Source organism: Malaclemys terrapin, chromosome 24 (assembly GCF_027887155.1).
Source record: "Malaclemys terrapin pileata isolate rMalTer1 chromosome 24, rMalTer1.hap1, whole genome shotgun sequence".
Taxonomy (NCBI): Eukaryota; Metazoa; Chordata; order Testudines; family Emydidae; genus Malaclemys; species Malaclemys terrapin.
This window is the reverse complement of record NC_071528.1, coordinates 15,595,366-15,621,184: the sequence shown is the minus strand read 5'-3', so window position 1 is coordinate 15,621,184 and position 25,819 is coordinate 15,595,366. Positions and strand designations below refer to the sequence as shown.

At 48.5% G+C, this 25,819-nt stretch overlaps 1 protein-coding gene across 2 annotated transcripts; it reads left to right on the top strand.

The window, feature by feature from the left end:
• Positions 1 to 367: 367 nt before the first annotated feature.
• Positions 368 to 25,819, top strand: SLC25A42 (solute carrier family 25 member 42). Of its 2 annotated transcripts, XM_054013540.1 has the most exons (9): positions 368 to 437; positions 12,425 to 12,511; positions 13,763 to 13,882; positions 16,465 to 16,576; positions 19,007 to 19,032; positions 19,920 to 20,086; positions 20,763 to 20,879; positions 21,465 to 21,616; positions 21,990 to 25,819. In XM_054013540.1, exons 3-9 carry the CDS (start codon positions 13,799 to 13,801, stop codon positions 22,313 to 22,315), a joined length of 984 nt encoding a protein of 327 aa, XP_053869515.1. In that variant the 5' UTR covers positions 368 to 437; positions 12,425 to 12,511; positions 13,763 to 13,798; the 3' UTR covers positions 22,316 to 25,819. The 2 variants fall into 2 exon arrangements, with proteins under 2 accessions (XP_053869515.1, XP_053869516.1); XM_054013541.1 differs by lacking the exons at positions 368 to 437; positions 12,425 to 12,511 and adding an exon at positions 12,530 to 12,720.

The window sequence follows — 25,819 nt, the reverse complement described above, 5'->3', positions numbered from 1 at the left end:
GTGACCAGTGCAGTCCCAGGTGCAGTGCAGGGTGCAGAGCCCAGTGCAGGAGGGGCAGTGGGGGGAGGGGCAATGCAGGGGGGGAGGGCAGTACGCGGGGAGTGGGGGGAGGGGCAATGCAGGGGGCAGTACCCGGGACAGCGAGGGGGGGGGGAGGGGGGGGGGACAGCGCCCAGCACACGGAGGCGAGCGCAGCTTCCAACGCCCCCCTGGCCCAGCTCCCCTTCCCCTCGCTGATTGGCTGAAGAAGCTGTCCGTCTTTGGGGCTGCGGCCACTCACCGGGTAGAATGCCGCCCCCGCCCCTCAGCCCCAGCACTGATTGGCGGGTTGGGAGGGGAGCCCCGCCCAGCGCCTACGGCAGCGCGGGGGACCCAAGAGGCCGCCGCCGCCGCAGCAGCGCGGAGACCCAGCTGGACACCAGTGCGGGGCCGAGCCGGTGAGTGCGGCGCTTCGCTGGGGGAGGGGAGACTAGAGCCCCGCCCTTGGGGGGTCCCCCCGGCTGCCCCCCTTCCCCCAGCCCCGAATGGGGGGGGTCTTCCCGGCTGCCCCGCCCCCCCGTGCTTGTGGGGTCCCCCCTGGCTGTCCCCAGCCCCGAATGGGGGGTCCCCTGGCTGTCCCCTCCCCCCAGCCCTTGTGGGGTCCTCGCCCCCCCCCAGCCCCGAATGGGGGGGTCCCCCTGGCTGTCCCCTCCCCCAGCCCTTGTGGGGTCCCCGCCCCCCCAGCCCCGAATGGGGGGGTCCCCTGGCTGTCCCCTCCCCCAGCCCTTGTGGGGTCCCGCCCCCCCAGCCCCGAATGGGGGGGTCCCCCTGGCTGTCCCCTCCCCCAGCCCTTGTGGGGTCCCGCCCCCCAGCCCCGAATGGGGGGGTCCCCCTGGCTGTCCCCTCCCGCCAGCCCTTGTGGGATCCTGCCCCGAATGGGGGTGCCCCCCTGGCTGTTCCCCTTCCCCCCCCCCAGTACCGCATTGGGGAGGTGCTGGCTGCCCCCATTGCTGGAGGGGAAGAGCCCCCGGCCGGGGGTAGCTGCCCCCTAGCTGCAGAGGAGCTGGGTGAGTAACTGCCCCCGGGCTCAGGTGTAACCACAGCCCCTCTGGGGAATGGGGGGTAACAGTCTGGTCCTCTTCCCCCTCCCACCGCAGCGCCCTGTGGGGCTCAGAGCCCCTGACCAGCATGTGGGGGGGGGCCCGGCAGCCTGCTGTGGGGTACCCTCCTCACTGGCCCAGCAGCCCCAGCTGTCACCTAGGGCACTGCCGGGACAGCCCCCTTGCTCACCAGGAGGCTGGTGCCCCTGCTGTTGCCCAGCTCCCATCCCGGCTCAGCTGGGGCCCAGCGGGTGCTAAGGGCCGAGAGGGGGAGCAGCACCCACAGGAATCTGATACCGTCGTGGGAAGCCCCTGCTCCGTGGGTGGGGGAGTTGCACCCGTCCCAGCACTCTGCTGTCGGGAAAACCTGAACCTTCTCACTTCCATTCCTGAGTTACGTGGGACCCTGAAGTATGAGTTAGGGGTGTTCCTGGTGTGCCCACTTCCCTCCCTCATTATGGGAGGCGATCCCCCCTGCCCCCCATGAATTAGCTCTGTGATATTGTGTAAATATTCCTTTGACCTTCCTTCGTTGGTGCCCCTGTGTTAGGGGACAGAGCTGGCTTGTGGGTCAGAGGGATCAGGTCACTGGCTCTGTCAGCCTGGAGCATGCAAGCTCCGATCTGTTTGATGTTGTCTTTCTGCATAGAATTTTTTTAACTTCCTGTCAAATTTGGCAATAGAAGGGTAAAGCTGAGTTACTGTGCTGGTCAGTTGGCCAACAACTAGAAATAATTTCTTAGTGGACTTCTCAGATGGAATGTATTAAGAGGAGATATTGAGCAAATGTATTGACTTGATATAATTCTGTTTTCTCTTCCCTTCCCCCATGGTCTTCTGATGGTAAAAGGCCTACTTGCTATTCCTGTTCTTGCCACCATCAAGTTTCTGCACAAACAATATGTGTTCAAGGGGCACAGTTTCCCTGTGAATGTCACGTTTAACACTTTAAAACCAAATCTGAAAATATAATACATTAGATACAGAAATCTTCTGCATCAGGCATCTGTTCCTTAAATATGATCATCTCAAGGCTCTGTTCAAGCCAAATATTCCTTCAGATATGTGTTTCCAGACCACTAGATGAGTGCATTTTTGTAAGCTGAAATAAATGTGGGAAGAATATGGGGCTGAAAATTGTTGCTCAGGGATAGATACTGGAGGGTTAGAAAGTAACACATGGTGTACTGAGCGCTCTGATCCCTTATCCCACTCTAGTTTAGCCACTTCCCTGGCTCTGCCTCCAAACATGGAAGTGGGAAAACATGCTCAAACTAGTCTTAAAGGTGGAACAAACAAAACAAAACACAAAAACCAGGATATGCTGGAAAGGGTCATGTAAGTTAATCAGTGCCGTTTTATGCTTCTGCTGAATATGCCAGGTACTACAGTAAAGGTGTAGTAATTACTGCTGTTATTATAAAATGTCAAACTTATAGACAATTGCTCTCTTGGGTAGTGCTGAGGGTTTAATGAGGTAACTGCATTCATTAACTTCATTGCCAACAGGAATATGCTAGTCAGCTAGCTAAAAAATGTGGGTTGAAGTTCATCTTCACTTGGAAGATAAGGTTGCATCCTTGTGCTTCACAATCTGTTAATATGCAAGGCTTTTTCTGGAGATTGTTTGGCCCTGGGGTGTTTGTGTGGTTGGTAAATTTGGAATGTTTTGGAAACATACTTTTTTTTTTAATTTTTTTAATGGCTGAAGTGATGAGGGTAACCTGAGGTATCTGTAGTCAGTGGGTGTTACAAAATAACAGAGAAGAGAGTCTCTATTGTAAGGGTTTCTAGAGGGCTGGTATGACTCACCCACAATCTAAAAATGAATGCAGTTAAAAATGACCCGATAGGAAAATTTTGGCCTAATTTCTATGTTTAACAAAGTGGCACTGAATTTAGGTGCCTGGTTTGAAACACCAGAGCTCGACTGGCTGAGGCACAGAGTAGCTGCACATCTCATTGACTTCAGCTGGAATTGTGGGTGCTTGGCATTTTTCTGGAAACCAGCCATTCACACTGAAAACGTCCCCGTCCCCCCCAAGTCTCTCGCAATCCGATCTCCCTCAGTATTCCCCTTTACTTCAGCAGGAACTCTGTCTCTAGAATGACTAGGTCCTTGGGGCAGAGAGAGCACCAGCTTTGAGGTCTTGCTGGCCCCAGGCCCATTTCGCAGCCTCTGCCACAGTAACATCTTTACGCTGCAGAGCTGTTCACAAAAGCTGTACGTTGACTTAGGCAGGGCCAGGGTGTTACATAGATGTACTGTACCCGGCATGCTGACTTTAAGGGGGTAAGGAAAATACAATGTCAGGTGGCCAGTGCTGATTTGAAAGGAGTGTATTGTTACGTCTTGAAGCAGATTACCATGGGCTTAGTACGGACCAGGTCAAACAAATGTAATGTTCGGAAAGGTCCAGGAACCAGTCACCTTTCCCTTGGTAATTCTGCTGCTAAATATACCCAATCGACCAACCCTTTAGATGTATATCTCTCGTGTAAAACTGGCACTAATACCTTAATGCTGATGTAGTGCTTTCCTTCTTCAAATGGCTGTAGAAATATTAATTGTTGCAATTCTGCAGGCAACAGAAGGTATTTCCCCCGCTTTGCAGAGGGGATGAGCAGAAACACAGTTTGTGCAACTTGGAGTAAGTTGTTTAACCCCCAAACCCAGGCTGATTTAGTTTAGACTTCTGGAGTTCCTTGCTCCCACATCTGCTCTTAATCTTGCTGTCATGCACGACTGTCAAAATATGATTTGCCATTATGTCAAATTTTGGGCCTACCAAACTGGATGTATCTTAACAGCGTTGTACAAGGTGCTTTGGTTAGGCAGGACGGATGCTTACGTTCACGGTAGCAACTTAATATAAGGTTTGCAATAGCACGATTAAAACAAACTGAAATAATTGGATACTTCCAGCTAAAGTTCAGACCATGTATGCCACGTGAAATAGCATCACTGTTGAGAAATAAGAAAAATAATGTTTTTGTTAAGTCCCATCCACTTCAGTTTTGGTTTAATGAGGTAAGACTGAGTTAATGTTTTATCTTGAGCTCTGACGCACACAAATAAATGTGGGTTTTAAGGCAGAGGCTATAATGATCAAAGCTGTTGCACTGAAATAGCTCCTGATGAAGATTGCAGGTATTCAGACTAGCAATGCTGGTATTCCAATAAGTAACAGTAAGGAAAGGGGGAAACACTTTGCTTATAGCTATTTTGGGATCTGCTTGTTTAGTCCCTCCACGCCAGACACTCTGTCTAAACCTTGCAGATTCTTTCTGCATAGTATCTTTAAGATACGACTTTTCCTTTCCATCCACTCAGATAAAATTCTCATTCGGATTCTCAGCATCTCACAGCTTGATTGCTGCTATGTTCAGAATGCTGCTGCCAAGATTATTCTCCTAGCCCGTTGCTTTGGCCATGTCACCCCTCTCTTTGCACCCCTCCATTGGCTCCCCCTTCTCCATTGGTTCAGACCATAAGCTGCTTGTCTTCACTTTCAAAGCCCTTCATAGCCTGTCCCCAAGCTCCCTGTCATCTCTCGGTCACTATCAAAATGTTGGCTCCTGCCTCCAGTCAGTCCATGATGGCCGCCTGCATCATCCCCCTGTTAAATTTTTAAACGAGCACCTTTGTGCTTTCTCCCAAAGGCCACATAGCCATGTTCTAAGCCATTTTAATTGGAATTGATCTAAGCCTAGCCCACAAAGTATCATTTATATTACTGTGGGAACCCTAGTGATGGACCAGGTAAAAAGCAAGTGTAGGCAGAGCTTTTGTGTTAGGATGAGATCGTGCCTATCAACCACATGTCACTCTTGTAACATTTGCTGGCCTGTATCCTCCCTCTGTGCCGTCACTGCAGGGCCGGCTCCAGGCACCAGCTTCTCAAGCAAGTGCTTGGGACGGTCGCTCCGGAGAGGGGCGGCACTTCCAGGTATTCGGCGGCAATTCGGCGGACGGTCCCTCACTCCGCCTGGGAGCGAAGGACGTCCCGCCGAATTGCTGCCGCAGATCGCGATCGCGGCTTTTGTTTTGTTTTGGCTGCTTGGGGTGGCCAAAGCCCTGGAGCCGGCCCTGCGTCACTGCTCACCCTAACAAACCCTCTGCCTCCCCCCGGCTCGGGGCTTGGTGCCTCTTTCCCTTTCTGTCTCTGGAACTGCAGCCCATGGGCCAACAGCCTCCATCTCCTCCCCAAAACTCCTCTTTCCAGGCTAGCTTTCTGCTGCCTCCATTCCCATCCCTCTGCTCATACCTGCCTTCATGCTTAATTCACTAGCAGAGATTTGATGCTGACAAGATAAATGTGAAACAAATGGATCCCGTGACTTTCCCTCTCTCATTTCGCTCCTTCTTCCCCCCAATGTCTTTTAGCTTTTGCCCTCCTTGCATTGCATGTAAGCTCTGCAGGGCAAGGGGTTTGTTGACTTATGCTGCAAAGCACCAGGCGTGCCTCTGGAGTTGTAAAACCTCATTTGTTTTGTGGTAATGATTCAGGGTATGGTGAGTGAGTGACTCTGGCATTACATCTGTTGGCAGCTCTGCGTCATAGCTGCCTCATGTCACCTGTGTTCTTGTCTCTGCCTTCTGCAAAGGAAATACCCTGCATTAGGGTGCCAGGCAGGGGTGACAAACTCTCTCTCAAACTGGGGGGGGGGGGCATTGGCACCCAGACTGTGGCCCTGCTCCCACGTTGCCCCTCTCCCCCAAGACCCTGGCCCTCGCTCACTCCTTTCCAGCACCCCCTGTCGCTCACCCGTACAATCGGTAAGAAGTGATGGGGCCATGGCCCCCAGATTCCCCCCCCCGTTCCAGTGCCCCTGGTGGCAGGGGTGTTTGGCTGGAAAATCAACCAGTGGGAAGGTTGCATTTGCCTGACCAGAGTGTTGCAGACTTCTGGATGCCTTCCTTTTTCTCTCATTTTCAGTGGTGATAGTTGTCTGAGAAAGGAGGGTGCTCCAGTAGAAATGGTGTACTTCCTCCCCTTGGTAGTCTGGCTCCTCAGATTTCCCTAATCCAGTCGTTTCTCCCGCTCCCAGTTCAACAGGGTTGCTTATTTGTCTTGCAGCCAAGAAGTGGTCTCCAGTCTTCGGCTATAGCAGGTATTGTGAGGAGTTCCCTGCTGCACTTTAGAGAATCGGTTGTGGTCGCTGAAGTTGCCAAGCTTTTCCGTTTTGTGGAACAGGCATTCTGAGCTGTGGGGCCTGGCCAGCACTGATTAGCGCAGTTGGCTTAATTACTAGGCTTTTTAAATAACCATTCCCCAATGGCCAGTGGCTTTCTCTCAGTTCAAGCTAGTTGGTCTAAAAACCATGTAAGGAATTTGCATCAGGGTCAAGTTTGTACATAAATCTGTGTTTGGACTGATGCTGCAGTCCAAGTCTATGGAGTGAGCTTTCTCAGAACTGGCTTGACAAATGTGAAAATCAATGAGGCTTTCACACGTTCCTTGCGTGGTCGCGGCGCAGCGCTGGGAGAGAGCTCTCCCAGCGCTCTAAAAAACCCACCTCCATGAGGGGCGCAGCTCCCAGCGCTGGTGCACTGTCTACACTGGTACTTTACAGCACTGCAACTTGCTGTGCTCAGGGGGGTGTTTTTTCCTGTTGTGTTCAGTGCTTTATCCTCATGTAAGGGGATGAGCTCCCCTCCTTGAGAAGCTCACAGTCTGAAAAGCTACTGCCAAGGGCTGGGAGAAGAGGAGATGCAAACACGATACTTCTAGTAAAGACGGGTGTTGGTCCCAGTGGATTGGTTGAATTTTAACAAAGGCAGAATAGCTCATGGCAGACTATTGTAGTCGATGGTGCCTGCAGCCGAGCTTTTCCAAGATGGTTTCTAGCGTATTTCATCTGCATAATGCAAGCACAGGCCACGAGTTAAACATTGTCCTCAACAGCCAACACCTGCAGCATGATCCAACCCCAGTTTTACTTTGGTGTGACGTTGGATAGGTCATTAACGTTCTGCAACCACTTGAGGAAGACGGCAGCCCTTGGAACAACCTGCTCAGAAAATTGACTGGCTCAACCTAGGGTGTGAGCGCCCAGACGCGTAGAACATCAGCCTTCGCTGTTCAAGAGCAGGGTACTGTTCTCTTGTCTGGTGTCGCTCATCTCACAGGAGGCTGGTCGATGTAGAGCTTAACAAACCCATGTGTATTGTTACCAGGACTTTATGGGCAACTCCATTGCCCTGGCGACCAATACTTGGTAACATAGCACCGCCCCATATTTGCCGTGAGAAGGCCTCTATCATGGTGCTGGCCAAGATCCATGAGAACAACGATCTGTCTTCGTACACCGACCTCTTCAACCACCTGCCATGCCAGCTCACCTGTCTTCTAGATGCCCTTTATGGTCACTTATGCCACCACATGACATGACGGCAGAATCTGCTTGGCACAACGAGTGGTCACTGGCAACCGTCGTTAATCGCGCACTCATCACAGACCCAACCATCTGTCTACCACGTTTTGATCTGCCAAGGTACCCGTGGTCATCTTTGACCCAGTTTCGGACAGGGCAGCTGTGCGCCCAATCTCTTTCAATGGGGTTTTTTCTAATGACCTGCAATGCAGCTGTGGTCAACTTCAGACTGTCTTATATTCTTGACAAGTGCTGAGCTAACATAGGCAGTTACCTCCTGCCTCCTAAATTCCTCTGCAGCTTCAGTTGAATGCAATATTGATCATTTCTTGATATAAGCTAATACGGAGCCCATAGGAAACGTGTTGGTCTGCGTGTGGTACCGGCATCTCGGTAGTGGGTAAAGTTAATCTGTGTCTATGGATATAAATGTATAAAGTACTTTGCAATTCTTGGGGATGAATGGCATGTTGTAGGTGTGAATTATTAGTCTCCATTTTATGCTGTGAATTTGTGTAGGGAAAAACTAGCAGTAATTTCGTTCCAATCTCCCTTTGTCACTGGTCATCGACTTCTGAGCTTTAAATATAGAATGAAATGCCTGCCAGGCCCCTGCATGTCTTGTGCCTGTTACTCTTAATAGCTGTTTACCATCTTCAGACCTGCTTTTCTTCAATCACTGCAACTACTAAGGATCAATTACAACTGTATTTCTGGGTGTTTATAGCAGATTTCTTGTGGCACAAAGCCACAGGAACTCTTAACTGCTGGAAACATGCAAGTAACTTGAAATGCACTGCTTGTCTTGCTGCTCTTGTGAAATGGAATGGATGCACATGGGACTCACGCCTCCATTGGCAGGAGCAGTGTGGCTAGGCCACTACCTGTCAGTCAGAACTCTGCGTCCAGTGTTCTGAACCATTTTCATAGTCACCAGTGGCATTCTCCAAGCTCAAAGCAAATGTTTCTTAGAAAATAACCACAGCTGACATGCAACTAGCTGACACTACTGAGCGTTTGCTTTATAATATCTCTGCCATTCACACTGGAGTAATTGACATTCTATTAGAAATGTTCATGTCCTGCAATGAATCTAAATTCCCGTGGGGATTTTTAGGGCAAGTGTGTTTTGGCAATGACAGGCCGCAAGCCAGTTTGCGTGTGCTGGATGCCTGGTCTTCTGCTGTGTTCTGACCACAGTAGTAAATGTGTAAACTGGGATGACAAGGTCTGCTTTTATGATTGCCAGGGTGTCGGAGTGCTTAAGAGCAGCTGGGCACTGCAAAATCTGTGCACAGCATCAGAACAGCTGCATTAGTGAAGCAGTGAATAGATATCCATGCAGTGTGAGTGTCTTTTGTGATCAATTCAGGAGTAGCTCTTGCCAGGGGCCAAGAACAGGAAAGGAGGTAACTGGGTGACCAGCTAAGGATTTCATGTGTACTGTAGATCAGATTATATCAAGTCAAACTATTTGTTAAGTCAGTTTAAAGGGAGACTCATAGTAACCTGCAGTGTAACTCTGTTACTTGATCTCCTTATCCAGAGAACTCAGGCTTAACCCTTCCTGTCACCAATTATTGCAATGTGCATGGTATCTTGGTTAATCCATCTTTATGTGATGAGTTGTGGTATAAGTTTGAAGTCTTTAAAGAATTTTAATGAAAGAGCTGCCGATGCCTTAGGGTCCATGCCACAGCCCATGAAAACGCAGCGATTCGTAAAGCTCGTGATCATGTTCCCTTAGGGCTCAGTCTGGGCAATGAACTAAATTCTTCCTTGTGCAACATCTCACCCAGTGAGTTGTCTGCATTATTTGAAGAACTTGGCTCTGTTTTGCTCTTCCTTTAATCAGGGAGAGCTACCAAAGCTCGCTTTTAAGAAAGCAGAACACCTGACCTGTTGAAGGGTTAATTTTACAGCTTAATTAATCTGGAGGCTGCAGTTTGCTCAAATACTCAAGGAGCAGAGCTAAAGAGATAGTTAAGCAGCACTGGTTGACTTTTTTAACATCCATAGACTATACTGTGCATCCAGTAAGGGACATGGGGCAGACCGTTCATTTTAGCTCCCCTAAATATTTCTGCATTTACTAAACTACATTTAGGATGCCTACAAAGAATCTAGATACGTGGCTCGTAAGATAGCCAGGTGACACACTTGTCTGTAGCACATGTACGTGGATAAATGTGACTAAGAACCAACTTCTTTTGAGGGTGCTCAGTGAAAACATATCATGCGTTTGATTGCTGACTAATGATGCAGAATCCTAATGAGGTAAATGACACCTTCCATCCGGCTAGAACAGAGAGAAATTTCTCCTCTTCTGCTCCTTGAAAAAGGAGAGTGGGTTTCACAGGATTTTAAATTGGTAGCTGTCATGATCTCTTTGACACTCCAGCAGGCCGTCTAGAATCTTGTTACGAAGCCACAATGTGTGTGTTACTCGCTAAATTTATTCAGTCTTGAAGCCCACCTTGGCCAAAAGTGTTGCTTTCAGATTATAAATTCTCCTGGCCAGAGAATGTCTTCTCATTACCAATCTGTGCAGCCCCTAGCACAGTGGGGACCCTGGTCCTTGTTTGGGTCCCCTATGTGCTACTGCAGCATAAATAACACACAACCATGCTGTGTAAAGTACAGCCAGCTTGCATTTGCCCACTTTCTGTTACTCCGCTAACGCTGGCCGAATCTGTTTAATGCACAGTGCTGCAGAAGACACACAGGGACTGCAAATATGGCACTGAGTAGCTCTACATTTGTAGAGCAAATAGGACTAAAAATAGTAAACACTGCTGTGTCCTGAACCTGTGGAGACTTAGACATGTGCTTCAGTTATGCATGTGAGTAGTCTCCTTGAAGTCGCTGGGACTGTCGATAAGGTTTTGCAGGATCGGGGCCTTAACCAGTGAACAAGGCTGTCTTTGAGAACACAGTTGAATAAGGTGATGCCACCTAGCAGTCTGCTTCGGCCTAACTTTTAGGCCTGACCTGGACACAAGCCCACCCGACCCGAGCCCTGGCGGGTCGGTGGAGTCGTTTTCTGACCTGACGCTGAGGCAGCACCTCCACCTCGTGCCCGTGGGGTTGGTGTGGCAGCGGCTGTGTGCCCGTTCCTGCCCTGTGGGCTGTGGAGTGAGAGGTGCTGCGACTCCTCGGCGCACACACTCCCCAGCGCAGGAGGTGGTGGGGGCTGGCAGCAGCAGGGCACGCAGATGACACTGCGTGGACTCCATGAGCAGGAGGAGAGGTGCTGACCTGAGCAGGAGAGGGTCTGTTTGTTTTCCCAGTTCACCAGATCCCAGACCTAACACTTGTAGTCGGGTTACAGGGCTCTAACGCCGTAATTACAGATGTACGCACCCAGGCTACTGGAATCCTTTGTGTACCTGTGCTTAAAAATCCTCTGGGTTACATCCCTTCTCGTCATCTTTGTCTAGAACTTGGTTTTAAAGCAAATTATGGACCCTTCAACATGAGTTTCATTGACAAGTCTTTATCCTCAGCGGACCTGGGATCGGTATTTTGGCCTGTGCTTCCTTGGCGCTCTCCTTCTTAGGAGAGAGATCACTTGATCATTACTGGTTAGGTTCACCCCCTCTGGGGCACCTGCCATTGGCCGCTGTCGGCAGACAGGATACTAGGCTGGATGGACCTTTGGTCTGACCCAGTCTGGCCGTTCTTGTGTTTTTTATTAGTTACCTTAGCTGAGCTCATGAAAGACACTGTCTTTGCCCGTGGTTTTCACTCTTTTATGATTTCTTTTGGGAAACAGGGAGCAGGGCAACCAATAACTAGACACAAGGCACGTGGGAAATTAAGACTGTTCTGCAAAGCAACACTAGTTGAATAAAGTTCTCCCTTCTAGCTGCTTCGTTACAGCATGTGACTGGCACCGTGGTCTTTAGCCACATGAAAATATCCATCTGCGTCATGTGATGTGACTGTGTCTTTATAGAACCTCTGCAATGCAAATATTCCTGTTGCTTGTTGTTCGCATCATGCTTTGGACTACTAAGTATCTCTTTCATTAAAATTTTGACTCCTTACCCTCTGGGCAGCATCTTAGAATATCAGGGTTGGAAGGGACCTCAAGAGGTGTCTAGTCCAACCCCCTACTCAAAGCAGGGCCAATTCCCAGACAGATTTTTTTACCCAGTTCCCTAAATGGCCCCCTCAAGGATTGAACTCACAACCCTGGGTTTAAGCAGGCCAATGCTCAAACCACTGAGCTATCCCTTCCCCCTCTTGAGAACTTTCATTTTAAAAGAGGAGCTCTAAGGAGTTGTAAACATCCTTCCCTATCAGCTCTATCAAACAGGTAGCCTCTGGTGCTGAAGATACTCAGGGCTGTTTCTTCCCGAGAAGTGAGCGCATGGGTCATGCATAACTTCCTGACGAACACATCGGTCATGCATGATTACAGACCAAGCTCCTCTGTGTCTCACTTTACATTAGTGTTGCTGCAGTGACCAAGGGATTTTTGGAAGTGTTTTATGGCCATGATGTGATAAAATAGCACAATAAGAATTTATGAAAGGCACCGAACAAGCAAAGAACATTTAGGTCTAATTGAGAGAGCCTCGCAACACTCTCTCCAATGGGCCAGCTGGTGTGCCTCCCCTTCCCTGTGTATAGAACAAGGGCAAAGGTGAAATGATTTGCCTAAGGGGGCACAGTGAGCGTGGCAGAGCTGGGTCTGGGATCCCTCTGCAATGGAGACTAACAAAATGGGACAACTTGAGGTCTCCTCATGTTGGAGCAGTCGTGCCCCTAGGAAAGCTCTGACCCACTCGTGAAGAGGTCTAGTGTAACTTGCTGGCTCAGATAAAAGCTGTTTGTTTAGAATTTTTAAATGTAACCTTGAATTTCTTTCTTTGTGGAGAAAATATAAAACTCCGAGTATAAGAGCTGAGATGCTGATAGACGGTTAGGAATTGAAATGATGATTTTGTTTCATATTTCAGGTCTTTATCTGCGGTATCACTGTGCTTCTGTCGCAAAGGTTTGGGCGACCCTTCCCTTCATGAGACAGTTGGAGAGCATATATCAAAGTGAGAAAAACCTTCTGTGTTAAACGAGCTGCCATGCACACATGCTTGAAACTAGTGTGAATAAACGAAATTCTGGAGACATTTATGTATTTATATTTATGCACTTCAATCATTGGCATTGGCCGAATAGTCTCTATGGCAGATATGATGCATTGGATCTATCACTTTCCTAAAATAGCACCCGGCTGCTCAGGCCAGACTTCCTGAAGGTATTGCTGTGACCATTTTGTTTCCATTTTCCACGCATAGGTCTTACATTTCAATGCGCCTTGTCCAATGTGCTCTAGAATCTCAGGCTGATTGGCAACTTGGATGCTTCACAGCAGACGATAGAATAAAACAGTCTAGTATCTGATTCTTCGCTCCTGGAAATTATGCATGTTTTGATCTCGTCCTCGAGAGCTGGGATGTTAGAAGTGGCCATAGCAGAAATACATTCTAGAGGAGAGATGCAATAGACTATTTTAAAGACTCCCTAGCAAGAGTAATACAATTTACTACTGAAATCCTTTGTGGGAAGAAGTAGAACAGACACAATTAACAGGAGGATGTCAATGACACACATGCCAGATGGCAACAAAGACAAAAATAAATACAGGGAATGAATCTAGAAATCTCCTTTTGAACTTGTTTTTTTTTTTTCCCTCTCTTTTGGTTCTTAGAACAGTTGAAATGCTGTGGTGCCTCTTCTGGGAATTTGTCCTTTCGAACCTTCAGTACCAGTTGTAGTCTTAATCTGTAACATTAGCAAGCATAACGACTAGTATTTTGTTTCCCTCCTATTAAAATATTAAGGAATAAAGATGCAATTATTATGTATTTCCACTGAAGTCAAATAGATGCTCTTGGAGCATGGATCTGTTACACTGTCAATGGCTCCAAAGATTAAAGGTCCCTGAAGGTCCAAAACACATCAGTGAAGGCCCAGGAAAGAATCAATCCGATTCCAAAAGTGAAATTCATATTTTCTAGTCTTACAGGGGAATCCGAGTTCTAACAGCCCAGTATTTAACTACAGGGAAACCACACGCTGAAGGGAACATTAGAAATCGGCTGCTAAGCAGAAGCTGGCTGGTTTGGAAACCTTTTGGGGTACTTTTAAAGTGGTGGTTGAAGACGGGTTTGACAGTTGGAGGTGGCCTCTACTGCAGATCATGTTGTGTACTCCAGTGTAAACTGGTAACAATACCCACATGTTCATTTCTACTCTCACTTAACCACTGCTTTGGTGTGTTTGGTATTAAAATTTAGGAGCCACAACTCTTCTGCCTAGTAAGCACGACTGGTATGGGTAATGGTGTGAAGGAAGGTCGAGTGGATTTAAAACAGAATGGCGTGGAGCCAATTGTACCCGGCCATGTTCTATCTGAGGTAAGAGCGGGGAGGGGTGTGGGTGTGATGGATTCGCAGGGGGAGGAGGGGAGATTTGGTTTGGCTGCTACTCCAAAAAGGAAAAGCAAACAGCATCTGACTTGGGGAGCCCTGAAGCAGCTGCAGTGCTTACACGTATTATGCCGTACAACAGCGGCTTTCATTGAAGATTTCAAAGCACTTTACAAACATCAATTAAATGCGTCCAGTCTCCTACCCATCCGTTGGGAGGTAGATGGGTATCCCACTGAGTCACGTAGAACTTGTTCCTTGTCCAAGGTTGTGTGTTTGGTAGCAGAGCTGGGAATAGAAGCCACAAGTCTTGATTTCCTGCCTTTGCTCTAATAACCAGCATCTCCTCTGTCTGCCTTAGGTCAGCGTGTTTGCTGTGTTGTATCAGTATTTAAGTAAGCTGCTGTTGTAAAAATAGGAAAAGTATTTAAATTATTGAATAGGAAACAATATAAATGGAATCAGTGGATTTTAAATTCCATGTGAAGGTCAAACCATCTGTCCCCAATGTCCTTTTTACAAATGTAGTGTTCTGTTAAGCCTGGTGTACCTAAGGGGCAAAGTGAAACTCACAAGAACCTGTCTTTCCTTTATTATAATCTGGGGAAGAGAGGAGCAAACTCTGGTATGTATGAGTTTGTCCCTGGCTGGCATCAGGACAATGATTGGGAAGCAAGTGTAGCAGATTTTTTTAAATGCAGTTCTAAGGAACTGGCAGAAAAGGAACAAAAGTGACTCTCTGAGAATGAGCCAGTGCAGGGAGTATCTGCCTGCTCCCAACCTTCCTGGGTTAGTCCCTGTATAGGTCGGAATTCGTGAGACTCCACAGCATCACTTAGAACAAGCCACCCAATTTTGCCAACTCCAACTCCTACTTATCTGGGACTCTAGCAGGCTAAGGTTGGAAACGCTTCCTGAATTCTCCTGAGATTCTTCCATACAACGTGGCACTGTGCTGAACTGTTTAAATGGGGTTGGGAATGGGGTTTTTTTCTGGCTGCTCGCTCTGTTCCTTGTCCCCGCCAAAGGCTCTGTGTTGGGCTGGTTTACCCTTTCTCCTGCCTTGGCTGGGATGTAGCTCAGTCTGGAGTCCATTTAAGATTGCTGTGGGGGGAGGAGAGGGGGAGGGAGCCAAAGGGGGGCACTGTCCGCTCCCAGCCCTCTGGGCGCTGAGGCAGCACCTGGGCATCCTACCTACGTCAGCATGTGCTGCTGCCTTTGATACTGGGCTGACCCCGTGCAGAAGTCTCCTGGTAGACTGCTGTAAAGAACTCCGCAAACGTTACCAAGGAGAACAGTCAAAATTGGGCAAATACTTCTGAGGAAAAAAGAGCGCTTACCATACAAGACATGCCATGCAAACATAAATGGGTCTTTAGACGCTAACATGGGCAAGACTAATCTCTGCTTTCCTGACCGTTCGTTGCCTTCAATGTTTAACACTTTCACTTGCTTTCTGCGCATGTATTATGGGAAGCAAACTGCACTCTCAATCTGAACCATGACAGGCATATAAGAAACCAAGCTATTTCCTTTGCAGTTATCTTGCAGGAGAAACTTGTCTTGCCGTACGCTTCTATGATGTTGGGGCCAGTTTGGAATAACGCTGTGGTGTCCCGGAAAGTGCAGGTTGAAAATAAAACAAGCAACTTGCTTTCAGGACTTAGCTTAAATCAGGAAGGGGCAGTGCTTTTCACTGTAATCTTAGCAGGGAGGGGATGCTTATGGGCATGACTTGGGGACTTTGTACCCTGCTAGCTAGTTTTAATCTTTATTCTTCAGAGTCCAGCTGAATTTCTGCTTTAGCGTAACTGGCATTTTGCGGGTTGTATTTGAGTTTCTGAAGCCCTGACATAGGTTTCCTTTTGTCCAGGTCTCTGTGAATAAAAGGCTTCACTAAAGAAACTGAGCAGCAAAGAACTGCCAGTTGCTGTTTCCCACATGTTGAAATACTAGTTAAGTAAACGTACTCCCAAGAGCCCTGGGACAGCTGTACGAATGTCCCCACTGTGCCTGGCTTTTAGCCATAAACCGTTCACTCGCACACAGTTTTACCTGGGTTTAGATGTGCTTTGAATCCAGGCTTCCTTACTTGGTGGTGTATAGATTAGAGCCAGGACTTCACTTTAACACAGGCTCTAACCCATCTGTTTTGCAGGGTGGGTGCAGATTGTAACCTGTGTTCCAGAACCTGGGTGCCCATAGCCCTCCAGGAGTTAGGAAGGACAGACAAATTCTCCCATAATGCACTAAGAAACAATTCATAGAGCAGCTTAGTGCAGCACTAGGAACCCTGAGACAGGTTTTAGGATTTCTGGGGCTAACCGGGGTTAGTGCAGCGCCAGCAGGGATGCAGCTATACAGGTATGACTCGAGTGTTGCTTAGCAGCAGGGACAGTCGCACCCAGTGTGGCTAACTCTGGTTCCCATATCTCAGTGCCCAGACCTCTGCGGTGCAGGCACATGCTCAGACGCTGTGCACAGGAAAGTTGGTTTGCATCCCAGTCACCTAACTCTGTCCCTTCATTGAGCAATGTAACATGGTCTGTTTTTGTTTGTTTTTTTCCTAGGGGAGCCCGGAGAAAAGGAAAGTGATCCACTCCCTGATGTCTGGTGCATTGGCTGGTGCTGTTGCAAAAACAGCAGTGGCCCCGCTGGATAGGACAAAAATCATATTTCAAGGTGAATGCTGTGAGCCCTTGAGAAAGCAGCCAGCTTCTAAAAGAACAGAGTGCCTGTTCTCCCCTGCCAGCAGTGCAGCTGATCTGTGCTCTGACGTTTAGCTCTTCCTAAACCTGCAGAAAACCCTGTACGGCTTTGACAGGAACACCTGACCTTTGTTTTCTGCTTGGGATACAAGTCCTGATCCCGAGAGGTGACAATCAGCCCAAATCTCACTTAGGATTAAGCCCATATGTCTGGATCCTACTCCTGTTGTCGTAGGATTTTGCCATTTACTTCCATGGTGTAGGACTGAGCCCAGTGTTCTCAGTGGAAGATGAGTGCAGCTTGTGAGTGTGGGTCTGGCAGGCTCTTATCGTCTGTGGGCGAGGGAGGGTCTGGAAACGTATAGCAACCATGCATTGTAAGGCGTTGCAGTTAAAACTGAAGGGGTGTGTGATGCCATTTTGAAGGCTTGGCGTAGTGGTTTGGGTTTCCATGTCTGGGCTTCATGAGACTGTTCAGGTTGGAGACATGCATTGAAAAGTACAAAGGTGCTATTGGGCTCCTTAACCTCAGGGAATAGGGGAAGGAGGGAATGGGGACATGGTGACAATTAGAAGGCAGTAAATAGACACCTGGGGTTTCCTGTTAAAGGATGGGTAAGTAGAACGTGTTTACTCAAACTTACGTTATTTATTTGTACTGACAAATTAACTTGATCTAAAATTATTGTGGTTGCAAGTTAAATCAATTGTACAGACTGCTTCAAGAGTCAATGAAGTAGAGTCCAAAATATCTGCCTTTATACTACAAATGCCTTTCACATCCCATATGCTAAATGTGCATAACTGAAAACCCAAGTTCAGCTGCTTTGACTAGAAAATCCTCATGCATTTGATCAGAACTGGGAGCATTTTTATCGTCTGTCAGATTGCAGCTGTGGGCTGATAAATCCCTGTTTCAGTGCAAGAACTACCCAGGAATATTAAATATTACAAGGGTGGGTGGGTGCGCAGTAGACTTTTAGAGAGGCCAAGGATTTAAATCTGGTTTGCGTCTCGGATTAAATGAGTTTTAGATTTAATCTAATCCTTAGATGTGATTCATTTGGAGGCGATTTGACTTGATCATCAATATCTGCTTAGCAGAGGCCCCTATCTGGAATAGCAGCACAGGACTGAAGTGCGTCAGCAGAGCTAATGTGGGTGGGTGGGTGGGGGAGAGAGCTGAGAACTAGGATACCCAGGGTGACTCTAGATTGGGATAGAGGTGCATTGGCAGGGTCGTGTGTAGTTTAGCACCTGCCTGCACGGTCTACCTCACCGGAATGAGCCCTTCCCTTCACCTGTTTAAGACTTTCAATAAGAGATCCAAATTTAGAGCTGAAGGGTGTAATGGGAACTGGAGAATAGGGGTGAGTTAGCAGCTATCTGTACAAATCAACATTAACTTGTCCAGGCCTATGTTTTATAGAAAGCCAAGTACTCTGTCCAGTTAAACTCTCTGCAGAGGAGGCAAATAATATGATTAGAAACTACCTCTTCTGGCTAATCTCTTGGTATCCGGCAGAGTTTCCTTATCTCTCGCTGTCTGGGGGTTTAGCTGGCAGTTGCTTTCCTATCCAGGCAGCTGGAAGCAGCCTTGGACCATCTGGGCTACAAAAGTTACCTTGTGTGGCAGCCTGCTTTTGGGAGGGCAGAAATGCTGGTTCCACTGCAGTGGACATTTGCAGAAAACAATTTCAAGTTTCCAGATAGGCCTCAGCAGATGAAGGTTTCTTCCTCAGCAAACATACAGCACCTGCTAGTTACTGTACGGCTGCTCACAGATCCTGTGACACATAAGCCGATCTCTCAGGTTAAGAGTCGAGCATATTTTAACAGATCCCTTCCACGCACAAGTTACAAATGGAGGCCACCATCCTTCACAGGGCAGGACTTCAACTGGACTCCATGCAGGAGGGAGGACCCCTGCCTGGAGCTCATTGCAAGACTGGGCGTAATTTCTTTTCTTGCATCTGTTCAAAGTTTTGGCCACATTCCTTTAACTGTGTGACATGCAAGGTATTTTGAGATGAAATTCCAGGATGTTTAAATGCTCCGTTCCAATAACACTCCTATTGCAGGTATGAAACTGACTGACTACAACAAGACAAACAACAAAAACTTGTTTCTTTAGCAATCCGGCACCTTCAGCAGTTGCTTTCCAGTTCCTGACAGATTTGTAATCCTTTCAAGGCCATGCAACAGTCACATGCAAACAAGTTTTCACTATGTTGCTCCTTTATGCAACTCATGACTTTTAAGAAATAAAAACGGCTTGATAACAGCTTGCAGCTACTGTGGTGCCAGGTTTTGACTCACTAAAGTGCATGGCCATCGGACTCGGTCTAGTTAAATGTGTAGCAAGTCCTCACACTAATGTTCTTCTCTTTTTTCTTTTTTTTAGTGTCTGCAAAAAGATTTTCTGCCAAGGTGAGGTGATGTCTGTCTCCTGTTGACCTAAAGGGTTTGATTAATGGCAGTAATAGTAATAAAAGTGCTCTCTGTTGTATTTAACTGTCTGGCTTGAATTTTATTAGCAGTGTTTATAGCGAGCTAGCAGAGAGGTGTAACTGATAACCTTGCCCCAAGGAGCACTGTCTTCATCATACCTGTGTACAGCACCGAGCCAAGTGCCAGCGTTCTCCTCGTTCTGGGCCTAGAGGTGCTACTGTACTACAGATAATCAATTCTTCACCCGGTGGCACCCTGGGCTCCATCTTGCTGGGCACAATGCGATATTGTGTATTTCCCCCACCCAATGTTCTCACTCAACCAGCAGTGGAATTGTTTAAAAGATGATTGCACAGTTGAGTTTGGGCGGGCGCCCCTCCCTGTGGTTTGTAGAGTGCTTTATGATGTATGTGCTAGGTTGATGCTACAGATAGTCTCTGCTAATATTTATAATCCCCCAAACCTTCTGCGTTGTAACGAGTCTATTGATTTGGGTTGAAAAGTGGTCTGTGCAGGCATCGCTGCTCCAGGACTGGAAGAGGAAACTAAAAGGCGTGTCGTCGTTAAACGGCTCTGAGCCCTTTGACTCTTCCCAGCTTTGCTTGTGTCCGATTCTCTTTTAAAAGACTCTTTTCCTATCCGAGAGACATTGATGCTCTAGTTCTGTGTATCCGGGGCACAGCCCAAAGGAGTGAATGTAAATAGCGACGGTCTTCCCACCTCGTTGTGGTTGGGGGCCAAGGGAAGCCATCTTGCTGGGACTTGCTTCCTCCTGCTGAAGACGTTCTGGCTCCATCCTCGGTGTCGAGTGGAAAGCGTGTCCTCCTCTCACCTTCGACCCCGTTCTCGTTTTCTGTTGCATGCAGGAAGCCTATAGGCTGATCTACCGCACCTACCTCAATGACGGCTTCTTGAGCCTGTGGCGCGGGAACTCTGCCACGATGGTCCGGGTGATCCCTTACGCTGCCATCCAGTTCTGTGCGCACGAAGAGTACAAGCAGCTCCTGGGAAGCTACTACGGCTTTCATGGAAAGTAAGATGCTGCCCGTGTTGAGTCTTGTCCTAGGAGCAGAGTCTGACTGACTGTTGGGGTGGGAGGAGTTGTGTGGACTGAAGGCCTGTGGGAATTAGGATTGTTATGTAGGTGACGGGTGCCTCTAGGCTGTGGGAACCTATCGCTGATCAGCAGATTGCTGTCCTGGTGGAGAGCCTTAGAGCGCCGTGGGGCAGGAGCTAAGCAGTGTGGGGTGTCCCTGCTGCCTAGAGTCTGGATTGTGTCCCAGACAGATTCCCTCTGGCTGATAAGATCCTGCCTTCTAGAGGGGTGAGCAAGGAGCGGCTCAGAGAGCATTGGGGGTTAGCACTCGGTGCCGCCAGGTGGGCAGTACGAAGTGTCTTTCCGCTGCCAAGAGAAGCAACGGGACGCAGTCTCCCCAGAGCGCTGAAAACCAACCCCCCTGCGCTTTAGTGCATGGCTGCTTGCTCCCTTCTCTGTGCGGAAGGAAGATGGTGTCTGAAAGACCCAAATCAGGCTTGCTGCAGCCCCCAGCCTGTCATCAGCATCAACACCTCCCCCCCCCCCCCCCCCCCAGTATAACTAGCTGCCGGAAGCCAGCTCAGGATAGCGGTGGGAGGAAGCCTAAGAAAAATTACCATCCTTATTCTGTGCAGATGTGATCTGTTTGGTTTTGTCTCCCTCTCGTTGTTAGAACATTGACTCCTTTACCCAGATTCATCGCTGGTTCGCTGGCAGGTACAACAGCTGCCATGTTAACCTACCCCTTGGACCTGGTGCGAGCCCGAATGGCTGTCACGCCGAAGGAGATGTAAGTGGCTAATGGGAATGGGTGTAAGCGCCCGGGATGGAGGTGGGTGGTTTTGAAGCTCAAGCCTTGCTCTAAGCTTCTGGTGTAACTCTGGGTTTGGTGTGACAGCCTTGGGAATCGGCAAGTCTGATGTATGCAAGTGACCTGGGGGCCGCAGTTGGTCCAGTGGCCTTTCTTCTCCAGAAGGAGATTAATAGATTCCAAGGCCTCCTGTGTGACACAGGTCCGAGACTTCCCCACAAGGGTAATATTCAAATAGTGATCAGCTCACAAGTGAGAGGTCCCTTGTGTGCTGGCTTGGTCCAAAGAGTAGTGTCAAACCGGCCTCCTTCAGGAGAGACCCAACCTGACGACCTCTGCTAGGTCAACAGGTCACGAACAAATGACCACAATAAAGCCATTGGAAAGAGCTGGCTCTTAAGCAAGTCCCTTCTGAGCTCCTCTGTCATACGTTCGGAACTGAACGTTGGACTTCTCCAGCCGAGCAAGCAGGTTAACTGTAGGTCCCCAAGCAAGGCAGGTTGGCAGCATTACCAATGGCCTTCCTGCGCAGGCAGTAATGTCTGGGGGTCTGTGTTTCGACAGGTACAGCAATATCCTCCACGTCTTCATCCGAATCTCTCGGGAGGAGGGGCTGAAGACCTTGTACAGGGGCTTTGCGCCCACTATCCTGGGGGTGATCCCGTACGCCGGACTTAGCTTCTTCACCTACGAGTCGCTGAAGAAACTGCACGCAGGTAAAGCGCGCTCTGCGTCGGGATGCTGACATCCTGGTGACGGGAGCTCAGGCTGGCAGTGTCTCGGAGCTTTAGCACTTGGTCATAAAGGGCTTAAAGCTGCCTCCCTCATTCCTGCATCGAAGGATGTCTCCTCTCTCCTCACCTCTATCGGACTGGGAAGCAGCAGAACGTGGTACATCATCCCCATTTTATAGCTGAATAAACTGACACTCAAGGGCTTGTGTAGGGACACACTGAGTCAGCTAGTGGAAAAGAATCCAGGATTCTGACACCCTCTCTGCTGTATTGGCCATTAGACCATGTAACTTGGTAGTCATGCAGTTACTCCAGGAAGCTATTTATACGCTGCCTCTTCCTCTCTCTTTCCCAGATCACAGTGGGAGAGCCCAGCCATACCCCCTGGAACGTCTCGCGTTTGGTGCCTGCGCAGGCTTGATTGGCCAGTCGGCCTCCTACCCTCTGGACGTGGTGCGTCGGCGAATGCAGACGGCCGGGGTCACGGGACATGTGTATGGTTCCATCCTGCCCACCATGCGAGAGATTATAAGAGAAGAAGGACTAATCCGAGGCTTGTACAAAGGACTCAGCATGAACTGGGTCAAAGGTCCAATCGCAGTGGGAATAAGTTTCACAACCTTTGACCTTACCCAGATCCTTCTCCGTAAATTACAGCTCGGCACTAATATTGAAAGGTAGTGGCGTCCTTCCCCGGTATAACAGGGGAGAAGTACAGTGTAAGTCTGTGTCTAGCAAACACTAGCATTGGCCCATTCTGTTAGTGCTACCCCCCCACTGCTGAGATTTTACTTTCTGTTCTTTTTTCTTTTTTTTTTTTTCTATTTTTTTTAACAAGCCTCCGAGTTATTGCCAAGCCCAGACATGTAACTAACCTTCACTAAAATGGGATTCTCCCCATGGGTCTCTGACAGCGGAGCTGCCTTCTCTAGGTAGCGGCCTCCTTCTTGTGTTTAACTCTCTTATACACACTAAGCTATTGCTGGCTTCTCTCCTGGGCTCAGTGGGCTGATGAGGTGGTGTGGATTATAGAAGAGGGGCTGCCATGCTGCCTGGATGGAGCTGGAAATCCAGGAGGTGAAAGGGGTTCCTGCTAGGCAGTTCTTAATGACTACACAATGGTAAGCACCCTGGCAAGCAGTGTTTCAGCGTGAGTCTGCAGTGAACTGCACATGTGAGTGGAGAGGGTTAATAGTCTTTGAAATGGAACATCCAGGATTTAAGTTTTTATTTCAAAACAATTTTTTAACTCCAAAATTTGGAGGTGAGCTCTGGCAGGAAGTGTGGAAGTGTTCCTCCCTTCAGATAGCACTCGTTCTGATTTTACTTTGTGTTCAGCAAAACATCCCACCTCAGCAATGCCCCTCTCTAAAATCAGCAAAGACGGAGAGTTAGGAGATCAGTTTTCAATCTGGAATTCCCGTGCCTGGGGTCATAAACTGGATTCACTTGAAATAGTGGTGCTTTCAGGCTACTTTAAAAACCTCTCTATCCGGAGTTGCTGTATTTTTAAAAGCAGCATTTTCGGAAGGATTTATCAGCTTGCAGTATTAAGAGTGGGGAGTGTTACATACTCAAAGTTTAACCAATGATGTCTTTAATTATTGTGGTTGCTGCTTAAACTGCAATGTGAGAATAAACTCTGCGGGGGCACACCTATGAATAACCTTTCAAGGCGGCAGTTTTGAGTGGGTTCAGGCTGCTGGCCCTGCTTTGGAACACCCTTGGTGCGCACACGCTCTGGCGGTCATGTCACCTCAGCTGATTAACTTTGATTCCAGTAGCTTATTCTTAGAATTGTGCTGGACCAACTTGGCTCGTAGAAAATAGACCCAGTTTGCCAAGAGTAACATAATTGTCGGCCACTGGGGATCGTGCCAGGTGTGCCAGTCCTTCCCAGCTGCAAGTGTGAAACGAACCCCAAGGGGATGCGCCCGCGGGGAAAGCCCCAGACTCAGAAATGGAACTGAGACCTCTTCCCCCCCCCACAACCCATTGTATTAAATGTGAGCACTGGTCTGAAGAGAGACTGGAACCCAGAAGTCCTGATGGGCTGCAGCCTTCAGCCACATAGCTCCTGGGGGTGCCCACTAGGATAGGAGTGAGAACAGTGCAGGGTGGTGAGATTTGTCTGTCCAGAAGCCTGGGGTGTCTGTACTAAAACCTCCGAGGCGAGAAGGAGACTCGAGGGCAGTGCCAGTGTCGAAGCGCTGGACCCCGAGGGGTGAAGAGGTGGGGTTTTGTTGTTGGCTCTGCAGCTAATTTAAAAACCTCTTTTAGCCAAACCTTTTTCCCCAACTTTCCTGACTGTTTAGTCCAGCAGCAGACCTGATTTCGGTCTAACCATGTTAGCAGTGGTCTTTGGTTTCTTGAACAATAGGGTTCTTAAAATAACTGTGTGTGTTGTGTACGTTTTAAATAGCTGGTTTTCCCCCTGTTTGGATGTACAAGGGGGGAACCCAAAGCGCTTAATTCTTCTATTTTCTTGCATGAATTAAAACTTGTTCCAAATCTGCTATCCTGAAATGCGGGACCCTGAAGCTTCTCTAGTGTGCTGGGTAGGAGGGGGCAGTGCCACTGTGTGTAATGGAATAATGACCTTCGTTTTGGTCCAGGAATCTCCCAGGAGTCTGTTCTGTATCCCACAGAAAGGAGGCAAGCCCCATGTAAATCTCTTCTCTCTCCCCTCCCGTTTCTCTGGAATTGTTGACCATCTGACCCCAAATTGTGTGACTCTCTTTAAAACTAGAATAATTAGCAGTCGAACACTGTTCATTTGCATTTCCTTCTCTTCAGCTCCCCTCTACCATAAGTGAGCGCCTTGGGTCCACCCCTGGCTGTTTGGGGCAGGCAGGTCTGATGGAGAATATCTAAACTGGCACAAGTGCAGGTTTGATGTTGGTTCCCAGAACAGTCCGGCATCGGAACCCTCCTTGTCGAATGCAGTGGTGAGAGGTTTCATTTCAAATGAGGATTCGATACCAGGGATGTGTGTTCCTTCGGAAAGTCCTTGAGTATCGTTTTCCAGTGTGATCCCTTCCCTTTCTCCGCTGGATGTGAAATGGCAGCTGCTCCCAGTGCCTGGCCTAGCTCTTTGGCTGTGTGAACTGGTGGTTGCCTGGGTGGAGAACACTGGGGAGGAGTCCTGAGGGCCAGGTAAGGGGTGCTAGTGTGGGAAGCTGGGGAGGCTTTCCAGCAGTGGGTCAAGGCAGAACTTACCCATTTGCTGCTGCTGCTGGGAGTCCTCCCTGATCCCCGGAGACCTGCCCAAGCAGTCTTCTCCTGGTTCTCTGGGAACACATGGCCGCAGGACCTGAGAGTGCCAATACAGCCTGGGTGGGAAGACAGGCCAGCAGCAACCAAGGTGGAAGGCAGATCTCTGCGTGCAGAGGACTCTGGTGGGGAAAGGGGAATGCTGAGAAGCCTTGGCACCTGTGAGAGTTCACCATCAGTGGAAGTCATGGGGGTGACAGTCCCTGCATAGCAGGCAGTGGAGTGGGAATATCCATTGATACTTTAAAAAGGTCATTTTTAGAAGCCCAGTCCAGCAGCTGGTCTGAGGAAATGATGGTACGTCTGGAACTTCACCTGACAGCCATTGGCCTGGCAGTGCTTAAGTATTACAGGTCTTGCACTGTGGTTGCTTTAACACAGAAACAGTCAGTGCATTTCAGAAGAAACTTTTTTTTAACAAGAAGTGTGTGATAAATGGACTTTGCAGGGTAGCACCAATCTGAGAAGTCTGTGGCATCCAGCATCGGTGGGTACAGCATTGGTGGCAAAGGGGAAGCGAAACATTGGAGATCAGTAAAAGTTGCATCGAAAACAGTAAATACCTGAATGTAGTTAACTCTGATCGTAGGGCCAATGTGGTATGTTTTGGGCTCAGTCCGTGGCTCAGAGCCAAAAATGGAAAAGGCTTTTTCATTGCAATGTCTGGTTCCTCTTACCCGCCCTGTACTCTTTAATGCAGTGTTATGCAGGCACTCTTGTTGCCTGTCTATGCGCAGAGCACAAATGCCTTTTGTAAAGATTTTTCTCACCCATTAATGTGTGTCAAACTTGACTGCTTTCCTTGGGTCTGGAGTTCTATTTTAATGCAGTGAAGACACTGTTATATAATGTTTATATATATTTTAAAATTTGTGCCAAGAGAGGAGTATATTTAATAAAAAATTAACTGAC

Bases quoted from the DNA above. Each gene is read 5' to 3' on its own strand.
- SLC25A42 (XM_054013540.1), top strand. From the start codon at position 13,799: ATGGGTAATGGTGTGAAGGAAGGTCGAGTGGATTTAAAACAGAATGGC. The intron at 16,577-19,006 runs GTGAATGCTGTG...TCTTTTTTTTAG, and splicing joins GACAAAAATCATATTTCAAG to TGTCTGCAAAAAGATTTTCT. The intron at 20,880-21,464 runs GTAAGTGGCTAA...GTGTTTCGACAG, and splicing joins GCTGTCACGCCGAAGGAGAT to GTACAGCAATATCCTCCACG.